This window comes from Staurois parvus, unplaced genomic scaffold (assembly GCF_062004578.1).
Source record: "Staurois parvus isolate SC_StPar_1 unplaced genomic scaffold, SC_StPar_1.0 ptg000468l, whole genome shotgun sequence".
In the NCBI taxonomy this organism is placed as follows: domain Eukaryota; kingdom Metazoa; phylum Chordata; class Amphibia; order Anura; family Ranidae; genus Staurois; species Staurois parvus.
Window position 1 is genome coordinate 5704891 of NW_028318264.1, and position 24000 is coordinate 5728890.

At 39.5% G+C, this 24000-nt stretch overlaps 1 protein-coding gene across 2 annotated transcripts in view; it reads left to right on the forward strand.

Annotated features, from left to right (window-relative positions):
- EPB41L4B (erythrocyte membrane protein band 4.1 like 4B) overlaps positions 1-24000 on the forward strand; it is a 566800-nt gene that overhangs the window by 367457 nt on the left and 175343 nt on the right. For both annotated transcript variants that reach the window (XM_089689066.1, XM_089689067.1), the window contains one exon: positions 20516-20715. In XM_089689066.1, coding sequence (XP_089545192.1) covers positions 20516-20715 — 200 coding nt within the window. The remainder of the gene's footprint in view (positions 1-20515; positions 20716-24000) is intronic.

A 24000-nucleotide genomic window follows, 5' to 3' on the forward strand; every position in this document is an offset into this window, starting at 1 on the left:
CCCTGTGTACCGGGAACAGATTAAGAGTGAAATTGAGTCCTATTTTAGTCTTAATATGGGCTCTGTGACAAATAAACCGCTTCTCTGGAACGCTCATAAATTTTATGTCAGGGGTGTCTTTATCAGTCTGGGTGCCCGTGCGAAGTGAGACCGAGCACGGAAACTAAATTTACTCCTAGATCAAATATGTAAAGTAGAATCTACCAATAAGGCAAGTCCCAACAAAACCGATACGACACATTTACACACACTTAGAGAAGAGTTACATTCATTCCTTCACACCTCCTTCGATCATAATATTAAAAAACTACGTCTTAATTGGTATGCACATGGAAACAGAGCGGGAACACTCTTGACCAAACAAGTCCAACGCAAAGCAACACTATCTAAAATCCTATCCATGCGAAATGTTAGTAACCCCAAAGATGTCGCCAATTGCTTCAGTGAATTCTATGATAAAACTATACAATCTAGCCCCCCCCCCAAATGAACAACACCCCAGATCCCATTCAGATGCAAACCTTCCTACAATCCCTCTGGCTTCCCTCTCTCTCTCCATCCCAACTGGAAGAACTTAACCAACCTTTTTCTGACGCAGAGGTGGTGAGGGCAATCCACTCCCTCCCTCTTCATAAAGCTCTGGGACCGGACTGCTTTTGCAACTAGTATTTTAAATCTTTCTCCACCCTGCTTACTCTCCACCTTTGTAGATCCTTTAATCACTTCATGTCGACAGGAGACATACCAAAAGAATCCCTTGAGGCTTTAATAGTTACCATCCCAAAGCCGGCAAAAGCCTCAGGTGACCCTGTCAATTATCGTCCAATTTCTTTATTAAACACAGACACGAAAATTTACTCAAAAATTATAGCCACTCGCTTATCCTTGTTTATCTCCTCACTAATATCCCCTGGTCAAGTAGGATTCATACCTAAATGTCAAACCTCGGATGGAACACGACAGGTCCTTGACCTCATACAATGGGCGGAACACCACAAAACACCCTCTCTGCTCCTCTCGCTGGATGCAGTGAATGCATTTGACAGAGTACACTGGTCATATCTTACAGCGGCGCTCCAATCATTCGGATTTGCAGGAAACATGCTTCAGACCATCCTAGCTCTTTACTCAAAACCATCTGCCAGAGTCTGGACTTCTGGTATCACCTCAAACCCCTTCAACATTACTAATGGTACACGACAAGGTTGTGCCCTATCCCCACTCATTTTTGCCCTAGTGATGGAGCTCCTCACAGAAGCAATTCGGTCACACCCACATATCTCAGGCATACTAGTTGGCAATACTACCCATAACATCAGTTTAGATGTGGACGATGTAATTGTCGTAATGACTAACCCTACTCTGTCCCTACCGGAACTATATGATCACCTAATGAAATTCAGTAAAATTTCACTATATAAAATCAATTGTTCCAAATCCTGTCTCCTTGGTATTTGTCTGGATCAAGACACCAGACAACAGATTGCAAGTTTGTCTCCTTTCCCATGGCACCAGCCTCCACACTTACCTATTTAGGTATACAACTAACAGTTCCTTCTCAGATTGTCATACAGACTAATCTTGAATGCCTTCTCAAAAAACTTCGGAACTTTTGCTCTAACCTGCAAAAGGTGCGGACATCCTGGGCTGGAAAGATTGCTTTAGCTAAAATGTACCTTATGCCACATATCTTATACCTTTTTCGATCAATTCCGGATACATTTCTGCCGAACCAAATTGCAGCAATACAACGAATGCTCACTAACTTCATATGGGATGGCAAACACCACAGAATACGCCGCTCTACCCTATGTACTCCATCATGGAAAGCCTACTATAAAACTATTCTACTCAATCAAGCTAAACAATGGTGGACTCGCTCTCCTCATTCACCTTGGGTATAAATTGAAGCAACCATACTGATGCACCAAACCAAACAAATCATAGCTGCAATCGGTTTCCGTTACTACCCTACCCACTCATTTCTCAGCTCAGTTAATGCAACAATAAAAGCCTAGAGAGCTATCATGCAACAAAACAAAGGCATTCCAAAACAGGGTCTGAAGTACCTCCCTCTATCATCACTCGAACATATCTGTCTGAATCTCTCTCTCTCTGTCTGGACAACAGCTGGAATTACCTCCATAGGAGATCTCTTTGATAAAAACCAAATACACTCCTTTGAAGAACTCCAAAATCAGGAATTCTTTAAATTTCTTCGGATTCCCCATGCCCTAAATTCAACTCAATGGTTGGGCAACACTCTCCCTGCAGATATACACTTTTTCGAACATCCATCATCCTCGTTAAAAGGAATCTCACACATCTATGAACTGTTACATTCCCAATGCACAGAACAAAAATTGCCTTCCATGGAAACTTGGAAAAAATTGCTCAACTTCCAGCTGGATTTAAAAGAATGGCATGCAGCCAGGGGTGTATTTACCACAAGGTAAACAAGGAATTTGCCTAAGGCAGCATTTTCCAGGGGGGCAGCGGCATTTTTCAAGGGGGCAGTGCTGCCCCCCTAAAGAAGGGATGGAAGAAAGGAAACACGCAGCACGGGGACCAGGTGGGATCTCAGAGAGGCTGCTGAAGGCTTTATGGTGTATGCAGAGCCTGACTCTTGTTCCCAGAGATCTCCTGAGCCGTGAAGGTGAGTGTCTTCTCTGTCGTGTGTGGGGGGGGGGTTTGTCAATGTATGGGGGGGGTGGTAGAGGAAGGCTCTCGCTGGTGCGGTGGGGGGCTGGGGTGTTGCTGGTCAATATCAGGCTCTCTTCGTGGGGGAGGGGGGTGTTGGTTGGTGTCAGGGTCTCTCCATGGGGCGGGGGAGCTGAATTTTGTGTTGCCTAGGGCAGCATGAAAACTAAATACACCACTGCATGCAGGAACTCAATCTACTCTACGATTCTCTAGAAATTTCACACACTGGAAGACAGCCCATAAAATCCTTCACAACTGGTATTACACACCAGCAATACTATCCCATCTCTTGCCATCCAACTCTCTAGCTTGCTGGATAAATTGTGGCCTTAGAGGAACACAAGTACACATCTGGTGGACTTGCCCTGTTTTAATTTCCTTTTGGATTGATGTACAGTCCCTAATTAGAAAAATTGCAGGTATATCCCATGATCTTACAGCCCAATTGGCGCTGCTCAGAATTAGCCTGGAGCAATGGCCTAGTCAGTACCACTCCATTATCACACACATCTTGATAGCAGCACACCTATCTGTTGCACGCACTTGGAAAAATCAAACACCACCATATATTCCACAACTTATTTCCATTCTTAACCAAAATCTAAATATAGAATATATGTTTGCTAAAGCTCATTTAAAAATCCCCAAATTTCTAGAAAATTGGTCACCCTGGGACCCTCCAGGGACCCTCTCATCACATAGTTTCTGTCCGTCTCCGGAATATCTATGGTGAAACCCATCTGATCACCCCAATCTATGATTATATTATGACAATACTTGGGTCAAATTGCTTCAATGTACCTTATGTAGCTCTCTTTTTTTCTATCTTTGTTTTGGTTGATACCCGTGTCAGGATGCACGCCATCTCTTACTTGTGTGCATCCTGTATATACGACTATAGTGTGTTACCTGAATGTCATCTGCTCAGAAATGTAATTACAGCAGTTCTAAATGCTTTTATTACTCTGTATCATCTCTTTGTTGAAATCAATAAAATTTTTAAGTGAAAAAAAAAATGAGGGGACAAGAACCTATCAAGGACATCAAAAAAGCAAGAGAAAAAGGACGCTTGAGCTGAATTTGGTGTGTATACATTGGCTATTGTGAGTTCACAGCCTAAGAGGGTACCCTTAATAACAAGAAACCTGCTCTCAGGATCATGATAGACTTGCTGAACCTCGAGGGGAAATGAGTTATGTAGGAAAATTGCCGCTCCTCTGCTCTTGGTGGAGTGTACGGTGTAAAACCCCTGCTTATATGATCTGTGGAAAAGTGGGGTGTTTAGTTGCTGCAGAATGAGTCTCCTGTAGTAGAATAATCTTTGCCCCTAAACGCCTATATTGTAGGAAAGCGGTTTTGCACTTATTCGGAGAAATAAAACCCTGGATATTGTGTGAAATACAAGGAATCACCATGTTTAAATAAAGCAAAAAAAAAGCATCTAGCAAGGTTATCACACCAGTAAAATCTGTAACAGGAAAAATTGGTCTAAAATGTTGAGAATCCGGTGTTTTGACCCAAAAAATGAAGTTTGTTGTTTTATGCAGCATCCACACTACATAGCTGTGGCGAGGAAGGTCTACAGATTGGTGCATAACTACCATCATGTACCAAATTAAAGAAAATAAAAACATAAAATATCAGAAACCGGGTCCAAACAGCCCCTATAGCTAGAGGGATCAAACAAAACCATGGATCAGGCAGGCTAAACGCCTCACCCAAAAAGACAGAAAACAATAATTTTAAGGGGCCAACCCAAAATCTACTGACACAGCATGTAATAATGCGATAATAGCATGACTCAATCATTGATCAAGATAACCGAGAGTAACAAAGGATCCATGTCCCATCAACCAGCCTCCTGTTGGACTCTGCACCTATCCCACCGTGGAGAAGGAGTGTTCCAGATGGGAGATACGCAGGGAGTAGAGAGCGGACGTTGAGGTGTGGGAGTGTCCGCTAGGCCCAGCTTCCCCAGGATGTCATGTCCTTCAAGGGGAGTTGTAGCTGTATATGTACTGCCATTGTGGGGAATGATCAACTTAAAGTGAAATCCCCATTTATAGCGAATTCGATGATAGGACCGATGTGCCCTCCCGCATTTTACAACGCTTTTTTCAATGTAGCTTGGGAGACATCTGGGAAAATTTTTAGTTTTGAGCCATCCAAAGTTATCACCGGGGTATTGCGGGCCGCTCTAAGGTTGTCTTCTTTAATCAGGAAATCTTTAATACACAGTATAATGTCCTGAGGGGGTTTATCGCCAGCGGCCTTAGGATGCAATGAGAAAAAAATATAAATGAAAATAGCGCCAAAAGAGTTCACATGTAATCAATTAACATAAGCTGCTAAACCTTACCCTTAAATAAAGGTTGCAATCATAAAACAAAAAAGGTAGCGCTATCAAATTAAATATCCAAATCAAACAGTGATAAATAAAACCGTGAAAAAAGTAATTTAAATGACCAAAAAAAGGTCTTTAAAAATTTTCTCTTTCCATCAACCGTGAAGAATGTCCATCACCATAAGAACAAATTTGTGCAAATCCACCACTAACAGAAATGAATAAACTCACCAGAGCAAATTGCCAGTTAAATTATAAACCAGCAATTGCACTTGTTTGCTTTGGGAGAAATACTCTGCAGGCAGACTCAGCGGTGACCAGCTTTTCAAATTATTCCTCTCCCAGCTTGTTGATGTAGTATATTGCAAGTCAGGGAGACTCAGATATCCAGACACTTATTTATCCTCTCTGGGAGCAATAAGCTGCAGATCTATAAACTCAGCAGCGAGTTTAAAAAAGATTAATTATTAATTACAATTTCTTGCAAAAAGTGGTCAATATACTCACCAATTCTCGCAAATATCAAGTTAATGCCACTTACGATAGGCCTACCTGGTGGCTTAGTTCTATTTTTATGTAATTTAGGCAGATAGTAAATCGTGGGAATTCTAGGGTTTTTTAATAATAAAGATCTTGATTCTTTTTTGTTCAAAATTCCTAAATCAGTACCCTTTCTCATTATCTTTTTTAATTGATTTTTAAAAATTTAGTAGGATTTTTGTTCAGTATAACATAGGTATCCTTAATGTTCAATAATCTTTCCATCTCATTTTCATAATCAATTTTATTTAATATCACTATACTGCCCCCCTTATCTGCAGCTCTAATTACCACATTTTTCTTTTTTTCAAGTTCTTTTATACCCATCTCAATATCTTGAGGGATATTATTCTTTTTATTTTTAAATTGAATTTTTCTAATGTCATCTTCAACCATATGTTTAAATACTTCAAGAAATTCATTGCCTTTGTTTTTTGGATTGAATGTAGAAGCATTCTTTAAATTGCTATGTGGAAAATTACTTACATTTTGTGTTTTCTCAATTTTTACTGACCCTTTGTTTGTCTCAAAACATTTCTTTATATTTAATTTCCTCACAAATTTCTGCACATCCATAAATGTATCAAATTTATTGATATTGGCCCTTGGTACATATTTTAAACCCAAATCGAGTAATTTCATCTCATTTTCTGTTAAAACAGTATCACTTAAATTAAAAATTCCATCTCCTAATCTTCTCTTTTTCTTTTCTTTTTGCTTTCCTCCTCTCTTCCCCCTGTGCCTTCCTTTCTTCCATAATTTTCTTGTTCCCTCCATCCCTTCCTTGGAAAATTGTTGTCTCTCATAGGAGAATGACAACCCCTTTGAGAATTCTGAAAGCCTCCTCTCCCCATGGGTCCCATCGGAAAATCCCCCCTCTGTGACCAATTTCCTCTATTCCATCCAAAACCTTGGGATAAATCTCTAAAATAATCTCCCTCTTCAACCTCTAAACATACCAGTAAATTGTGTATTCCTATTGAATTGGGAACCAGCATCAAAATTGTCATTCTGAAACTGGACCTCTTTCCTCACAGGTGCCGCTGAATTTTTTTTTTTGTATGTGTGCAAGTTCTTGGAATTCAGTCTGGAAGTTTTCGCTGCTGAGTTTATAGATCTGCAGAGTATTGCTCCCAGAGAGGATAAATAAGTGTCTGGATATCTGAGTCTCCCTGACTTTCTATATACTACATCAACAAGCTGGGAGATGAATTTGAAAAGCTGGTCACCGCTGAGTCTGCCTGCAGAGTATTGCTCCCAGAGCAAACAAGTGCAATTGCTGGTTTATAATTTAACTGGCAATTTGCTCTGGTGAGTTTATTCATTTCTGTTGGTGGATTTGCACAAATTTGTTCTTATGGTGATGGACATTCTTCACTGTTGATGGAAAGAGAAAATTTTTAAAGACATTTTTTTGGCCATTTAAATTACCTTTTTCACTGTTTTATTTATCACTGTTTGATTTGGATATTTAATTTGTCAGCGCTACCTTTTTTTGTTTTGGGACGCAATGCTCTGTGAATACGGTAACACAAAGGCTTTGGGGTCTTAGCCTGGAAGAAGGGACTTGAACGACTTAGTAATGGCCTGTGCAAGATTCGTCACTGGTTCAGGGACCCCACGGATGCGCAGATTATTTCTGTGGTTACGGTTATCGAGATCTTCTACCTGCGACTGTAGCAGTGTAATGGCGGACTGTAAAACGTCGTGATCCCTGAAAAGCTCGCCATAGGCTAAGCTGACCTCATCATGCTTTGCTTCTAAGCGATCTGTTCTAGTCCCCAGCACATTTGTACTTTTATGAAGCTCAGACTGAAATTTAGCAGCTAATTTAGTATACATGGATTCCAAACAGGATTCTAAGTCCCCCTTTGTAAGCTGCTGAGTGTACTCACAATTCTGTACAGGTGGATAACTGCCGTGTCCTGTGTAAACTGGGATGGAGATGCTCCTTCGGTGCCATCTTGTGCCATGCTGCAGAGCTCCTGTGTCCTGAGCAGGTAGTTGGTGAGGGATTTCTGAGCTGTCCCTCTGTTTTTTTTGTTTTTTTTTTTCCCGACGGCATGCAGGAGGATATCCTAGGGGTGGTCATCTGATCAGGATCATAGGCAAGGGATCGTAGAGCCCTGGAGCAGTGGTAAGAGCCCGAGTAGAGATGGCGCTCCAGCTACATGAGGCTTTCCTCCGTGGCGCCGCGCATGCACCCCCATCGCAATCTATTTTTATGAAAGTCTATCATCAGGACAGCTTCCTTCAACTCTTGTGACCAGAGGTTGAAAACCTAGATGTCCAGGCCAAAATTAGCAGAGTCAGCATGCATTAGTTAATTTGATAACAACTCTATGATTCATTTGCATACCTAAATATGTTATATACAATTGAATGCCCAAACATGTTAGAAACAAAGAAACGGTTTTAATGAAATTAATTTGCTATAATTTAATAGTGTAATTATATTTAATAATTACAGTATTAAACAGATGAATGCTGCCTCCTTCAGGCTGCAGTGGCATTTGCAGGTTGAAGGCTTATTTTATCAAAGAATGTGATGACTATGTAATAGCTGACACAGTGATAACATGATCAGGAATCACTCTGACTGATCCGATTAGGGACAAGGATTGAAAAAATCTGTTCTAGTTGGCTACTTATAAAAGGTCAAATAGCTATATATGCTACTTTTCAGGCGACCATTTCATTACAATTTACAATTATTGTCTCATCTCTAAAAGGTATAGTCATTGAGTTAGGAACTGTTTTGTGAGTACAAAATCTCTACAACGAACATACAATAGACCTAATAAAAGCAGTCTAATTTTACATCAGATGTCAACTTTTTTAAGCCAACTAGGAAAAAATTCCATATGCAGTAATTTACCATATTTTCTTTATTTGATCTAATATACTGGATATACATTGACAGAAAACAGTCTGGATGCAAGCACAGCTGCTTGCAATAGATCTCATTACAAATTAAGATTAAGTGGAAAATCTGACATAGTGGTGAACTCCGTAGACAAATTAACGACAGTGATTAGAGAACCAGCAGTGACAGCAGGGTTGTATTTGCCTTCTGGATCACTCACAGAGGCGCTGTATAAATACTCTGATTGCCTAATTGATATAATTACGCTTGCAAAGTATTCTTGCTGTTCCAAGCCTGTACATTTTCTCATAATGATTTTGGTTTGCAGAAGAATGCAGCTACTGTATCTAGAAATCTGATTCTCTTAAGGACAGTTGTTGGACATTTAGTATTCCTGAAGTACTAGTAAAGGGCAAGGAGTATTGGAAATAATAACATGGACAAAACAATGTTTGCGTAGATAAGCAGCAATTATAATAAATCTAATTTTGTGCTCAGGAAGATATATATTTCTGGCAGTCATGTACACACGTTCAACTACATATAACTACATAGTGTGGGACATCACACTCAATTTATTTCATAGGCTTGGCTAATTTTCAAAATAAATCAAGCTGTTACAATAATTATTTATACTCAGCCTAAGTGAATTTTTAATAAAGAATTAATATAAACACAGAAAGTACCTGACTTATAAAATGGATATTAGCATGTTGCGCTTGGACTTGGACTACTCCAATCAATTCATTGAATTACATATGTCACAGAGAAATTAAATTAATTAATTACTTACTTTGTAAAGTAAGGTACACATGGACAGGGCATTTCAAATAACATTACAATACTAAATGCTCCCAGCACACTTACAGGGTAGTGATCAAAAACAAATTCTTCAATGGGGATCCTTTAACTGCCATTGTGCTATTCTGGGCAATGTCATTCAAGAGTTTTGGACCACATTTCACAGAGGGGCCTTGATGAGTAGTATGACTTCTATGTATAATTTCAAGTGTATGCAATGAAAACTTCTATTTTTACTTGAAATTACTAAAACAGTTTAGAATTGTAGATTGTATTGTATTACCTAGATATGGACAGCTGGTTACTGCATATGTAAATACTCGGTGACTGGGAAATGTCCTACCCGGCTTCTTTTCACAGTCATATCATTTTAAGCTCTAGTTCATAATTTCTGGTAGTTCTTTGCCATAGCAATGGCTACATGGTTCCTTCCTTTCACCGTGCTGCTGGAACCCCACCCCATGAGATCAACTTCCTGGTGCTGTATTTCAAATGCAGAAATGTGGCCAAACTACACACTTCATGTTACTGTAACAAACCGTGAACAATGTCAACAGGCACTCCATTATGCCATATCCACACACGATATCCAAGTACGGTAGATCTTAATAGAGAAACTGATTTTGCCGTTATTTATGAAGTTTAGCAAAAAGATTTTTGAAAATGGGTGAATGTATGTATATGATATCTAGACAAACTGATTTAGTATTATTATTATTATACAGTATTTATAAAGCGCCAATAGTTCGCTCAGCGCTGTACATTACAAAGGGGGACAGAACATGTGACAGAACAATACCAATACAATGCAAAACATGAGGGGATCGAGGGTCCTGCTCTTTCAAGCTTACAATCTAGGAGGGAGGGGATAGTGGTACAGGAGGAGATAGCTGTGGGGGATGGAGTGGTAGGAAGAGTGGAGGACGTCGGCAGGTTAGCAGGGGGTGGGGTAGGCTTCCCTGAAGAGATGGGTTTTCAAGGTGCGCCTAAAGGAGAAGAGAGTAGGTGATAATCTGATGGGTTGGGGCAGGGAGTTCCAGAGGATGGGTGACACCCTGGAGAAGTCCTGGAGGCGGGCATGGGAGGAGGAGACCAGGGAACTAGAGAGAAGACAGTCTTGTGAGGAGCGGAGTGTGCGTGCTGGGTGGTACTTGGATATTAGGTCAGTGATGTAGTACGGGGCAGTATGGTGGACAGATTTGTACGTCAGTGTTAGGATTTTGAATTTGATCCGTTGCGCAATCGGAAGCCAGTGGAGGGATTGGCAGAGGGGGGTGGCGGGGATGGAGCGGTTGGAAAGGTGAATGAGTCTTGCAGCCATATTCAGGATCGACTGAAGCGGGGATAGCCAGCGGCGAAGCAGGCCAGTGAGGAGGGAGTTGCAGTAGTCGAGTCGTGATATGATGAGGGAGTGGATGAGCTGTTTAGTGGTTTCTGAAGTTAGGAACGTGCGGATTTTGGCGATGTTGCGGAGGTGGAGTCTGCACGAGTTTGCTAAAGATTGGACTTGGGGCTGGAAGGATAGGTTGGAGTCCAGAATGACACCAAGTACTCTGGCCTGCAGGGTGGGTTTGATGGTGGCGTTGTTGGACGTGACGGAGAAGTCAATGGGGGGTGGTGCCCGGGCTGGGGGGAAGACAATTTGCCAATGGGAGAGATTTACCAATTTCCAGAAACAGCTAGCCAGTGGAGTTTGCCTGTACCATAGAAATTAGACTGTCACTCATCTGGTCTAAAATAGACTTTCCTAGCAATGCACATTCTTCTAGTCATTCATCCCTGTTAATAGTGATGTGGACATGCAGCTTACCTCGGACAACAGACTTTATTTTATCATGTACAGGGTTAGGAAGATAGAAGCCTCTTTGAACTTTTTACATAGTGGTAATGAAACGTATTTTAAAGCGATCCAGCAGCAATACAGAGAATAAAAGTTCCACATTTGTATCAACTATTATAAAAATGACAATAATAATCATATTACATGGGGTAAATAGGGCAAAAAAACTTGCTCAGTACCTAAGTAATGTATTCTGGTACACATTTAGAAAAAAAATCAAAACAAATATGACAATTTGCAAAGTTTGTGCTACTTCCTTTTTGGGACAGGCCACCGACGGCTATTTCCCAGACGTAAATTGAGCAATATGTGTATGATAAACTAATACTAGCACCCAGGGAAGGGTTTTTCCATCCTACATGGTAATCATTTTTGGGGGATTCTTTGTCCCATTTATCACTGTGTGAGGGTAATGAAATAAAACAATCTATGCACTCCGTATACATAGTTAACATTTCTACACATATTTCACATTGTTTCCATCAGCATGCTGGTTAGTCCCCTGGTGATTATTCTTTCTCTGTCCTGGCTGGGATCCTAAATGGCTATGTAAAGACTCCCCATTCCTCATTTTTTGGTCTTAGGCTAAGAAGTAAGGGATACTATGACCAAGGAACAGTTTGCACAGGAGACACTTGGAGGTTGTCTCCCTGCAATTGCTTGTGAAACCCCTGAAATTAAATCCATACCTGCTATAATATCAAAAATGGTGAATAGTATATCTGATACTTGTTCAGCAGTATGGCAAGCATCAACAGTAAATGTGGAAGTCTCACTTTAAATGCTAAAGGAAAGCTACTGTATCTAAAGTGTACAATGATGAACTTCAGTGAATTTCTGGAATTCAAATTTGCCACACACAGGTGAATTTTGACCAAATTCACCTAGGGCGAATTTTGCCTTCATACCCCCCACCCCCATCCCCTTTAACCACTCATAATGTTCTATGCACCCTTTAACCTTGGCCAGCAGACTCACAATAGTCAATGGGGAGACAGACTGTATACCAGCCCTCACTCTAAAAGGGTGGGCTGAGAGCAGCCATGGTGTCATTGTGCATGAGCTGCTGTAGGGAGAGACCTCTGATTAAATATGGAGAAATTGGTATCGGTTAGCAAACTGTGCATTACTATGGAAGGGTGCATTATCTGGTGTGCTTCTTCCACCTGCATTCATACATTTCCACTTCACTCTTTTATCCTTTTATGACTACTATCTGTGTCAAGGACAAGTGTTAGCTCTTAGGCAATCCCCCTTTTGCTTCCTTCTTTTTTGTGTTTTTAATATTGGGGGATTTTTTTTTCTTTAACTTTAGTTTGTGCTTGATTTGAGGGCAGCACTCTTTTGCTACTGATTAATTTTTTCCTTTTATAAAGTTGCTCTCTTTGCTGTAAGGCTTAAGGGCTCATTCACACATAGACAGCTGAAGCAGACTGAGCAGCAGTGGTCCGGCAAGTGTCTGTAACAGCTGTAGTGAGCAAGAAGTAGGGGGCGGTTGTAGCGCACAATTCAGCAAATTCAGCACACTTTATTTGAAGTGCACAAAAGTGACACTTCATGTCATTGTGCTGCTGTACAGTGATATCTGATCCTGTCCAGAGTGCTGTGATAAATGCACCATGTCTGCATTTTATTGCAGATTCCTGCAGTGCAGCTCCAGACTGTGTTTCAGTGTGAATAGGACACATAGAAAAACAATTGTTTCTTTGTGTCCTAGCAGTAACTGGCATTCTTCCATGCAGAAAAGGTGGTCACTGCATTATGTATGAGTTGGCCCTAAAAATACACTATATTGCCAAAAGTTTTGGGACGCCTGCCTTTACACACACATGAATTTTAACGGCATCCCAGGCTTAGTCCGTAGGGTTCAATATTGAGTTGGCCCACCCTTTGCAGCTATAACAGCTTCAACTCTTCTGGGAAGGCTGCTGTCCACAAGGCTTAGGAGTGTGTCTATGGGAATGTTTGACCATTCTTAAAGAACAGCATTTGTGAGGTCAGCCACTGATGTCAGACGAAAAGGCCTGGCTCAAAGTCTCCACTCTAATTCATCCCAAAGGTGTTCTATTGAGTTGAGGTCAGGACTGTGTACAGGCCAGTCAAGTTCCTCCACCCCAAACTCGCTCATCCATGTCTTTATGGACCTTGCTTTTTGCACTGGGGCACAGTCATGTTGGAACAGGAAGGGGCCATCCCCAAACTGTTCCCAAAAAGTTGGGAGCATGAAATTGTCCAAAATGTCTTGGTATGCTGATGCTTTAAGAGTTCCCTTCACGGGAACTAAGAGGCCAAGCTTGACCCCTGAAAAACAACTCCACACCATAATCCCCCCTCCAGCAAACTTTACACTTGGCACAATGCAGTCAGGCAAGTACCATTCTACTGGTAACCGCCAAACCCAGACACGTCCATTGGATTGCCATGCAGAGAAGTGTGATTGGTCACTCCAGAGAACACATCTCCACTGCTCTGGAGTCCAGTGCAGCGTGCTTTACACCACTGCATCTGACGCTTTGCATTGCACTTGTGATGTAAGGCTTGGATGCAGCTTCTCAGCCATGGAAACCCATTCCATGAAGCTCTCTATGCACTACTGTTGTGCTAATCTGAAGGCCACATGAAGTTTGGAGGTCTTTAGCTATTGACTCTGCAGACAGCTGGCGACTTCTATGCACTGTGCGCTTCAGCATGCGCTGACCTCGCTCTGTCATTTTTCATGGCCTACCACTTCGTAGCTGAGTTGCTGTTTTTCCCAGTTATTTCCACTTTGTTATAATACCACTAACCATTGACCGTGGAATATTAGTAGCAAGAAAATTTCATGGATGGACTTTCTGCACAGGTGGTAACCTATCACAGTCCCACGCTTGAATTCACTGATCTCCTGAGAGCGACCCATTCTTTCACAAACATTTGTAGAAGATGTCTGCATGCCTAGGTGCTTGATTTTATACACCTGTCACCATGGAGATGATTGGAACACCTGAATCTAATGATTTGGAAGGCTGGCCCAATACATTTGGCAATATAGTGTATCTTCGGTATCTTTGTATTTATTTTGTGTTGCTGCACGCTGCTACATCACTTAAAAAGAAAAAGACCTCATATTAAGGGCTTGTTCACAGCAGAACACGGTGTGGGAAACCCACATTCCGTGCATGTTTTCTGCACCGGGTTCATAATGCATTGGGTGTGCGATCTGCTGCAGGTTTCAATGTGTTCCTAACGAGACCTCAAATGCAGATTGCAAACAGTACATTTGCCTACACCAGGTCGCAGTACCATAAGCCGGTTGCAGTGCGTTTTTAAAAGTAGTGCATGCACTACTTTTGGTGGGATCCAGTTCGATTTCAGCCCATTCATTTGAATTTTTTTTCGTTTTAATCCCTTATTAACTCTTAGTTAACCGTAATCAGCCCCAATTAACTATTTTCCCCGTGCTGCCCCTAGCTTTTTTTTTTTTCTGCTATTTTTTTATTTATATGTTTAACCATTAGCCGCCCGGCCAATGGCCGTTTGGCGGCTTCAGAAGTGCTGCGCCAAATGGCGTGCACATGCGCAGTTTGCAGTAATGCAGAGCCTCGCAGCGGCGCGATCTGTCACCGGCCCCGTTGCTGGTACCATGTGACCTGCTGTGACCAATCACAGCAGGTCACATGACAGTTGTATACAATGGATGGCTTCATTCATGCCATCCATTGTATACTACTGCCTAGCTGTGAATGGTCACAGCTAATCACATGCACATGTCATGTGATTAGCTGTGACCAAATCACAGCTAAGCACAAAAAAAAAAAACCTGAATGAATCGATTTCATTCAGGTAAATGCTTGCTTATAGCAAAGTAATTATTTGCTATAAGCAAATTGTGTAAAAAAAAAAAAAAAATACTGATCACTTCCCCAAAGTAGTACAATGTTACTATGGTAACATTGTACTACTTTGGTCATAGTACAATATGAAAACAAATCTTAAATAAAAATAAAAAAAATGTAATAAAAAATTAAAAATAATAAAAGAATAAAAAAAATATATATATTTTTTTCATACTGTCACCAGTCAGTGTCCCTGTTCACCGCCATGCCAGTTATATGATGACACTGTACTGCACTGGTGACAGTATGTAAAAAAAAAAATAGTGAAAATAATTTTTTTAATTTTTTTATTTTCCGAAAAATTATGACAAAAAAAATACAACTTCAAAAAACCCGCTATTCCTCTTATGAAGTACGTCGGACTGTCTACTTTGCAAAAAGGGGTCATTTGGGGGATATCTGTACTGTTCTGACATTCTTGGACCTCAAGAAATTAGATTGGCTGTCAGTACTTCAGGATTGATCAATTTTCAGATCTATACCATAGTTTGTGAACTCTATAACTTTCCTACAAACTAAATAATACATCCTAATTTGGGTTATTTTCACCAAAGACATGTAGCAGAATACATCTCGGCCTAAATTTATGAAGAACAATTATTTATTTGTAAACTTTTATAACAGAAACAAAGAAAAACGTGTTTTTTTTTCAAAATTTTCAGTCTTTTTTTGTTAATTTAGCAAAAAATAAAAACCCCGGCGGTGATTAAATACCACCAAAAGAAATCTCTAGTTGTGTGAAGAAAATGATAAAATTTTAGTTTGGGTACAATGTTGTATGACCGCGCAATTGTCATTCAAAGTGTGAGAGCGCTGAAACGTGAAAAATGGCCTGGGCAGGAAGGTGTAAAATTGCCTGGTATTGCAGTTATGGAAGAACTGATTGCGACTGCACTTGATACCCCTACGAAATTTTCCCACACTTGGGCCTGTTGGACTCATTTCCTGACCACCCCTGCATATCAGTCTCTTATGGACCAACCTGTTTGACTTGACTTAGGTTCCCTACTGTTGTAACTCAATTGTATTTGACCCGATGGTGGTCAACATACTCCTCCTCCTTCGTGTACATCCCACATTTATTTGCAACTAATGTTAATTTAGACTTCTACCGCACCTGATATGACCCGTATTGATGATCCAATAATTTTTGCAGTCACCCCCTCCCTCACTCCCTTCTACCCATATGTTTCCCTCCCCCCCCCCCCCTTTTTTTTTTTTTTTTTTTTTTTTTTTCTTTCTCTTTCTTTCCTTCGCGCTTCTCTCCTTCCTCTTTTTTTTCTCCTCTCTTATGCTTGTACAAGCTCCAGATAATTATTCCGCAGAGCATTAGGCATGATGTCAACATCTTATCTCCTTTCCCATTAGCGATTTCCATGACAATCTACTCCCATATACGCTCTCCGCCACCTCCACTATCTCAAACCTGTAGTTTGGACTTCTGCTTAGATATTGTACGCACCTTCCTTTCCTCCATAGCACCATATTTTGAGACATTACTGTAGAATGCCTGGTGCCTCCTTGCTCTATTCGTTTGACAAGCACACTGGAATATTGCAGGCACAACCTTGTCGTGGTTTTACTCATCCAATTTGTTCATTTCTGCATTGGATTGCATGCTCTTCTGTATGATATATGTTTTGCCACATGACCTATGTTCAACCCGTTTGAAATTTTATTCTGTCTTGTATCAATCTGTGTGTTTTGTTTTCAATAAACACCTCTTTTTTGGAAAAAAAAAAAATTGCCTGGTATTGAAATGGTTAAACCATTATTTTTAATTTTTACATTTTTTGCATTAATTTTGTATGTTAATAAAATGAATCTACAATAACACATTTTTCTTAAACCGACAAAGATGAAAGTACAAGAAATTGTATTTTTTTTTCTACTTTTTGTCTACAGATTGCATAGAAAATATGATTTTGGAAAGACAATATTCGCAAAAAAGCCTTTAATTGACATAGTTATTTCCAAATAAACAGACCTGTAAGAGAAATGTCTGTTCTTTAAGGCGTATAAAGGTGAAACAGCTGAAGTGGTTAAGTAAGATTTAGAAGTGGGCAGCGTGTTCTTTTAATAAGTTAAGCTGAACAATGGGAATATAAACTAGGCCACTTTCTTTTCCAACTCTGAAGTACTAGGTTTCATTGCCTATATTTTTAGGACAAGTTAATTATGCAGTGAATATCTGGGCTTCGGCACATTTCTGTGCTTTACCCTTAAGAACAGACTTTTAATTCTATAACCTGTACTGAAACACATACTGTGCCAAAAATTGAACCATTACTGTTTGACTTATTTTCTTTTTTGGTCTAGAATGTATACTACATGTTCTTTTCCCCAAAATAAAAGGTAACAAAAGTAGCTTTAAAATGAAAGTCTTTACAATACTGTAGCTGCGGAAATAACAGTCAAAGCAGAGTTTATAGAAAATTAACACAAATCATGATAAAATGTTGTTTTTGTTGTTGAAACAGATCGTATTAAATGATAATATAACCTGAGGTGTTGGTGGCTAAATGGAAATTATATGTATAACACACTGAATAGTCAAAATGTTTGAAATATTTCAAGTAGATGACTGTTTAACTGAGTTACTTTTGAACATCTGTAAAGCCAATGAAAAACAAAAATAATAATGTTAAATCTTGTAATTGTTTAGTGAAGCTAAGGTCAAGTATTTGTAATGTTATATTCCAATAGTTTGTATTGAACAATTTTTCAAATACCAGGTAATACAAATGAACAATGTCCTGTCAAAATATGTAGGTTGTAACACAACACAAATAACAAGGTTTATCGGACATAAAACATTTAACAGGAGACTAAGAACTCTGTAGAGTAGTTATTGGATAATCTAGACCAAGGTTCACAACCCTTATCTGCCATATATGGGGGACTGGCACAGTGGTAGGGAAGATGGAGGGAACTGAACCGGGAGGGGGGGAGTTAGGAAGTGTAGTAGGAGGGAAAGGCGAAGAACCACTGTTCATGGACTGGAAATTACCCACAGAGTAATTGTCATTTAAGGCAGGACAAATGTTGTAGAACATGTAGGGATTGGGCATGACCCACCCTAATAGACAAAAGAGAGAATGATGAAGAAAAAAGAATAGAAAAAGGAGACATAGAGGGTCAAGTTGGGGGACATTAAGGCGCAGAAATATATTGAATCCACGGGTCCCATGTTTTGTCAAATCTTCTAGCATTATTGTGGTTGAACTAGATGGAATTTTGTCTTTTTTCAGTCAGACTAACTATGTATAGTATACAGATGAGATTGTCATTAATCATAATCCAGTTCAGTTTATTCTTAGCATAGTCAAGAGGGATAACTGATTGCTTCCAATGTCAAGCTATAGTAATTCTCGCTGGCAACGGCATATAGGCGATCAATGTATGGGACTTTCTGGGTACACTATCTGGGAATTTAAAAAGAGGGCCGTCTCCGGGGATCTGTGAATACTTACCCCCGTCACTGAGTTGATAGGATTAAACATAAGTATTTGTCATTTTAGAAGATAAAACATAGGCTTAAAGCAATATTTGTAGAAAAGTTTTAACTAATTTAATAGCACACAATAGCTGAAAATTGAGATGATTATTAATAAACATTTGAATTTGAAATTTTACATCAAAACTGACTCTCATCAGGAAAAAAGTTGCTTAAAAATGTGCCCAAAGCCTCTTATTGCACACGTGTTTAGGCGCTTCAAGTGTATGAAAGGGCAATGGATTCCATTGGCCAGAATAATTTATTCTGGCCAATGGATGGAATTAACGCTCAAACACGCCAAGCATATAGATATGTTTGCGCACATTTACACACATTCAGCATTTTTTCTGCTCTTCTCCTGAAATCGCTGTTGATGGGTTTTTTTCAGCCTGTAAATGCTCTCTTCTAACACGCCTATAATTGCCTGTGTGTGCATGGACACATAAGCTAACACCGAGGTGCTTTTAAAGACTGAAAAAAAGAATACCAAACACATGTCAAAGTAGCTTTTTTTAAGAACAGTATGCATGAGGCCATATACTTGTATATAGAATATATACACTATTGTGTTTACAGACATAGTATGTGCCTTTTGTTTGATATTTATTGTATATTAAACCAATTTGTAAAGTGCATAGCCATCCTTATGTAACAACTGAATGCTATATGAAACTTAAAATTCAAAGGTTGAACAAAAATATATGATTTTTTTTAGATTAAACAAATCTAAAGTTGTGCCATTACTTGGATTTTTGGATTTTAGTAACGTGATCCTTAAAGCAGACCTTGCAAACAATATTTGCATATTAATTTGATGAGTTGCTTTGCTACTCAAACAGTCAATTCACATAACACTTAAAAACACTGAAAGTCAAAAAGCTATTATGCAGAGTAGTGTTTTCTACTTTCAGCATCCACAGGTCACTATAGATAGACAAAGGCAAAAGAGTTGTCTCACTGGTGTCATTGCAGCCTGGTGGTATGCTTTATAAAGAATGCATGCACAGGATAATGGGATCAGGAAGAAGTCTAAATACTGAAGAAATAGATGTCCCTGTCATCCTTCACATTCAATTTGGTAGCAAAATAATCATCCCATAAATTATAGGGTTCACATAGCATAGTAGGCACATATTTAAAATATTATAAATAGGTATATGTCAAAAGATTATTATTATATTGCAATATTTTATATGTATCGCTTCATCATGCAAAAGATTGCTATAAGAAACTAAACTGTAAGTATGACCTTTATGATGGATTTGTGGCCAGTTCTGCATTGCTCTCTATATGGAGTTACATGATAACAGTACCACATTTATATTTGCATCACCAAAAACATCTACGCTTAAAGTAGGACTATAGGCAAAACTATTTTCTTTTCATTGTGGATAGAGCAAAGGAGGATTATAACCCCTGTCAGATTTTTTTTGCCATCTGTGTCCCATTTTGGAGATTTCCCTTCACTTCCTGTCCCATAGCCAAACAGGAAGTGAGAGGCAACTTAAGGGAAATCCCTTGGGGATCCCCTGAATATTAAGGAAATCCCTTGGGGACCCCTAGGTCAACGGAGCTAATGTCCTAATTGGAAGGTTTTCCATCTATTACCTTTTTGGGGGCAACCCAAAACTTGGGATTTTCTTTACTTTCAATGATAATGATAAACAGGACAAACAGGGTGAAATGGGTGTACAGACAGCAATAAAAACTGAAAGGTGTTCTAATTTCTATTCACTCTGTCCAAAACAAAATATAATAATTTGCCTTTAGTTATACTTTAAATCTCTTAAGTATGCTGTAGGTATTCATCTGGATCTAAAAGTATGCTTAAAAGCAGAGAATCTCGGTAATTCACTATATTTGATTACAGTTTTTAAAAAATAGTAATGGTGGACTAAACAAAAAATGGGAGTTAATCTCCAAACACAAAGGCTCTAACTCTACTGTTGTATACAAAACAAAGAAAGCTATATCTTTACTTCTATTTAATGGCTAGGTCATTTGTACACTCAACAAACCATACTATGTACTTCTGTTTTGTTATCAGGTATCCATTATCACCAGGAATTAAAAACAGTGATCTTCATGTATTCAACTTTGAAGAAAATGGTGGGACCCGTTATACATCAAAAGCATCCAGTAGACACAACCACCATCATCAACATCATCACCATCACCCCCACTCGTCTTATGGACACCTCGTCACTGATAGTAAAGATAATGTTTTGGGAGGTACCAGTACAAGCAGTAAGTGTAACCTTTTATCATATATTAATAGTCAGGATTTTTATTATTATCAGAACATTTTAACACTCTTATTTAAATCTACAAGATCTGAAATTAGTGGCAGATCTTCCACCATAGCTGCTTGTCAAACACACAAACATTTTTAGCACTCTTTTGGGTGGATTCTAAAATATGTGGATGCAAAATTAACAGAAAAGGAATAAAAGTGTACTGTATACCTGGGTAAAAGAAAAAAACTATTAAAAGTTTTTGTCCCTTTAAAAATGCTGCAAGTAATGTAGTAAATTTATTGATGTGGCAGATAATTTCTGTAGTGCGCTGACAACATTTCTGCTGCACTGAAATCACATGCCTTTCCTAGTTCCCGCATCTGCTGGAATACAGATCACTTCCCCCTTTCCTCAACTTAATAACATAAGGAAAAGGTGTTCTGCAGGCCTGCAGAGGAGACCTTCAGTGCAGCAGATGCAATGTTATCAGCTTAATATGGAAGTTCTAAATTCATTTGATTTCTGGCTGGATCAACAGTTATTTCTCAGGACTTGCAGCATGGGAAAATGATAAAACACGGGGAATTATGCATATATTATAGTGATGTACTTCTTTTTTTTTTTTTTTACACATACTTCCCATAATGGATTATATCATTATTTTCAGGAGGAAACCATTTCTGTACTTACAAAATTCAAACATTTAATATTACAATAATGTATTGGATTAATTTTGATACTGCTATCACAATATTAATAGAGTGAAAGTATTCCTTTGCCCTGTCTTGCATAGATCTTATAATCTTCTCACTCTAGTATGGCTTGTACAGGCAGTAAATTATGTATACCAGGAATTCAGACCTGAATGTAATCAAATCTGATACTGTAGGACTAAAATGTACTATTTGCAGAATGGAACATCTGTTTACAGGCATCAAAACCAAGTGCCACATCTAGAGTTACAATGGTTCATTCTTGTCACTTAAATATGCTCCACAAGAGGATATTTTCTTGTTTTTCACTTTTCTAATGCAAAGATGAGAGATTGACAAACTTTATTTTTCAGTTTTACATCATTTTATGTAACATGTCAATATATTGTCACAACTTATTATTGATAGGAAACCTGCATTGCCATTTCAATTACTGATTACCAGTCAGAATGCAATAGATCTGATAGTATACTGTACTGTCATTGCTAATATACACTGCTCAAAAAAATTAAAGGAACACTCTGAAAACGCATCAGATCTCAATGGGGAAAAATGTAATGCTGGATATCTATACTGATATGGACTGGGTAATGTGTTAGGAACGTAAGGATGCTCTAGCGTTTGATGGAAATTAAAGTTATCCTACAGAGGACTGAATTCAAAGACAATCCCCCCCCAAAAAAATAAATAAAATCAAAGTGAAAAAAGTATGCAGCAGGCTAGTCCATTTTGCTGAAATTTCATTGCAGCAACTCAAAATGGTACTCAGTAATTTGCATGGCCCCCAAGTGCTTGTATGCATGCCTGATAAAGTCGGAGCATACTCTTAATGAGACGACGGATAGTGTCCTGGGGTATTTCCTCCCAGATCTGTGCCAGGGCATCACTGAGCTCCTGGACAGTCCTGAGGTGCAACCTGGCGGCATCAGAATGGACCAAAACATGATATCCCAAAGGTGTTCTATTGGATTTAGGTTAGGTGAGCGTTGAGGCCATTCAATGATATCAATTCCTTCATCCTCCAGGAACTGCCTGCATACTCTCGCCAAATGAGGCCAGGCATTGTCATGCACCAGGAGGAACCCAGAGACCCACTGCACAAGTGTAGGGTCTGACAATGGGTCCCAGGATTTCATCCCGATACCTAATGGCAGTCAGGGTGCCCTTGTCTAGCCTGTAGAGATCTGTGTATCCCTCCATGGATATGTCTCTCCAGACCATCACTGACCCACCACCAAAACGGTCATGCTAAATGTTCATAATGCATAATGTTCTCCACGGCTTCTCCAGACCCTTTCACGTCTCTCACATGTGCTCAGGGCGAACCTGCTCTCATCTGTGAAAAGCACAGGGGGCACCAGTGGCTGACCTGCCAATGCTGGTGTTCAATGGCAAATGCCAATCAAGCTCTATGGTACCAGTTAGTGAGCACAGGACCGACTAGAGGACGTTGGGCCTTTAGGCTACCCGCATGAAGTCTGTTTCTGATTATTTGGTGAGAGACATTCACACCAGTGGCCTGCTGGAGGTCATTTTGTAGGGCTCTGGCAGTGCTCATCCTTGCCCAAAGGTGCAGATACCGGTCTTGCTGATGGGTTAGGATCTACTATGGCCCTGTCCAGCTCTCCTAGAGTAACTACCTGTCTCCTGGAATTTCCTCTATGCTCTTGAGACACAGCAAACATTCTGGCAATGGCACGAATTAATGTGCCATCCTGGGAGAGTTGGACTGCCTGTGCAACCTCTGTAGGGTCTGGGTATCGCCTCATGCTACCAGTAGTGACACTGACCCTAGCCAAAACTAGTGAAAAACAGTCAGAAAAGATGAGTAGGGAAAAAAATGTCAGTGGCCTCCACCTGTAAAACCATTCCTGTTTTGTGGGTCGTCTCATTGTTGCCCATCTAGTGCACCTGTTGTTAATTTAATTAACACCAAAGCAGCTGAAAATGATTAACAACCCCCTCTGCTACTTAACTGACCAGATCAATATCCCAGGAGTTAATTGACTCGACGTTATACTCTGATTAAAAAGTGTTCCTTTAATTTTTTTGAGCAGTGTATTATGGTAATCCAGGAGGTGTATCAAAATATGGGTGTATATGAGTGTAATGTCAGGTGATTACTTAGCTCTTGAACACAATTTATACTTTCCAACACATTAGGCCAAAGTGTATTCTGCTACATGTCTTTTGGTAAAAAGAAAAAAAGAAAAAAACAATCAGTGTATATTAATTGGTTTGTGCGAAAGTTATAGCATCAATAAATTGTGGTATGTATACTGAAATCTATGTAGCTATGATACTATACCCAGAAATACTGGATCATGTACATGTACGTGATCCTGTGAAGTGGGGCCGCTCATCCGAAGTATATATACTGTGGGTGGTCCTTATATAAAATATAACATGGCTTCTGAGGTACTGAATCCTGATGTGTCTCACCTATTTGTATTCCTACTCTTATTAAGTTTTTGAATCTAGGAGAACAAAATTACAGTGGATAAAATAAGTATTGAACACATCATCATTTTTCTCAGTAAATATATTTCTAAAGGTGCTATTGATGTGAAATTTTCATCACA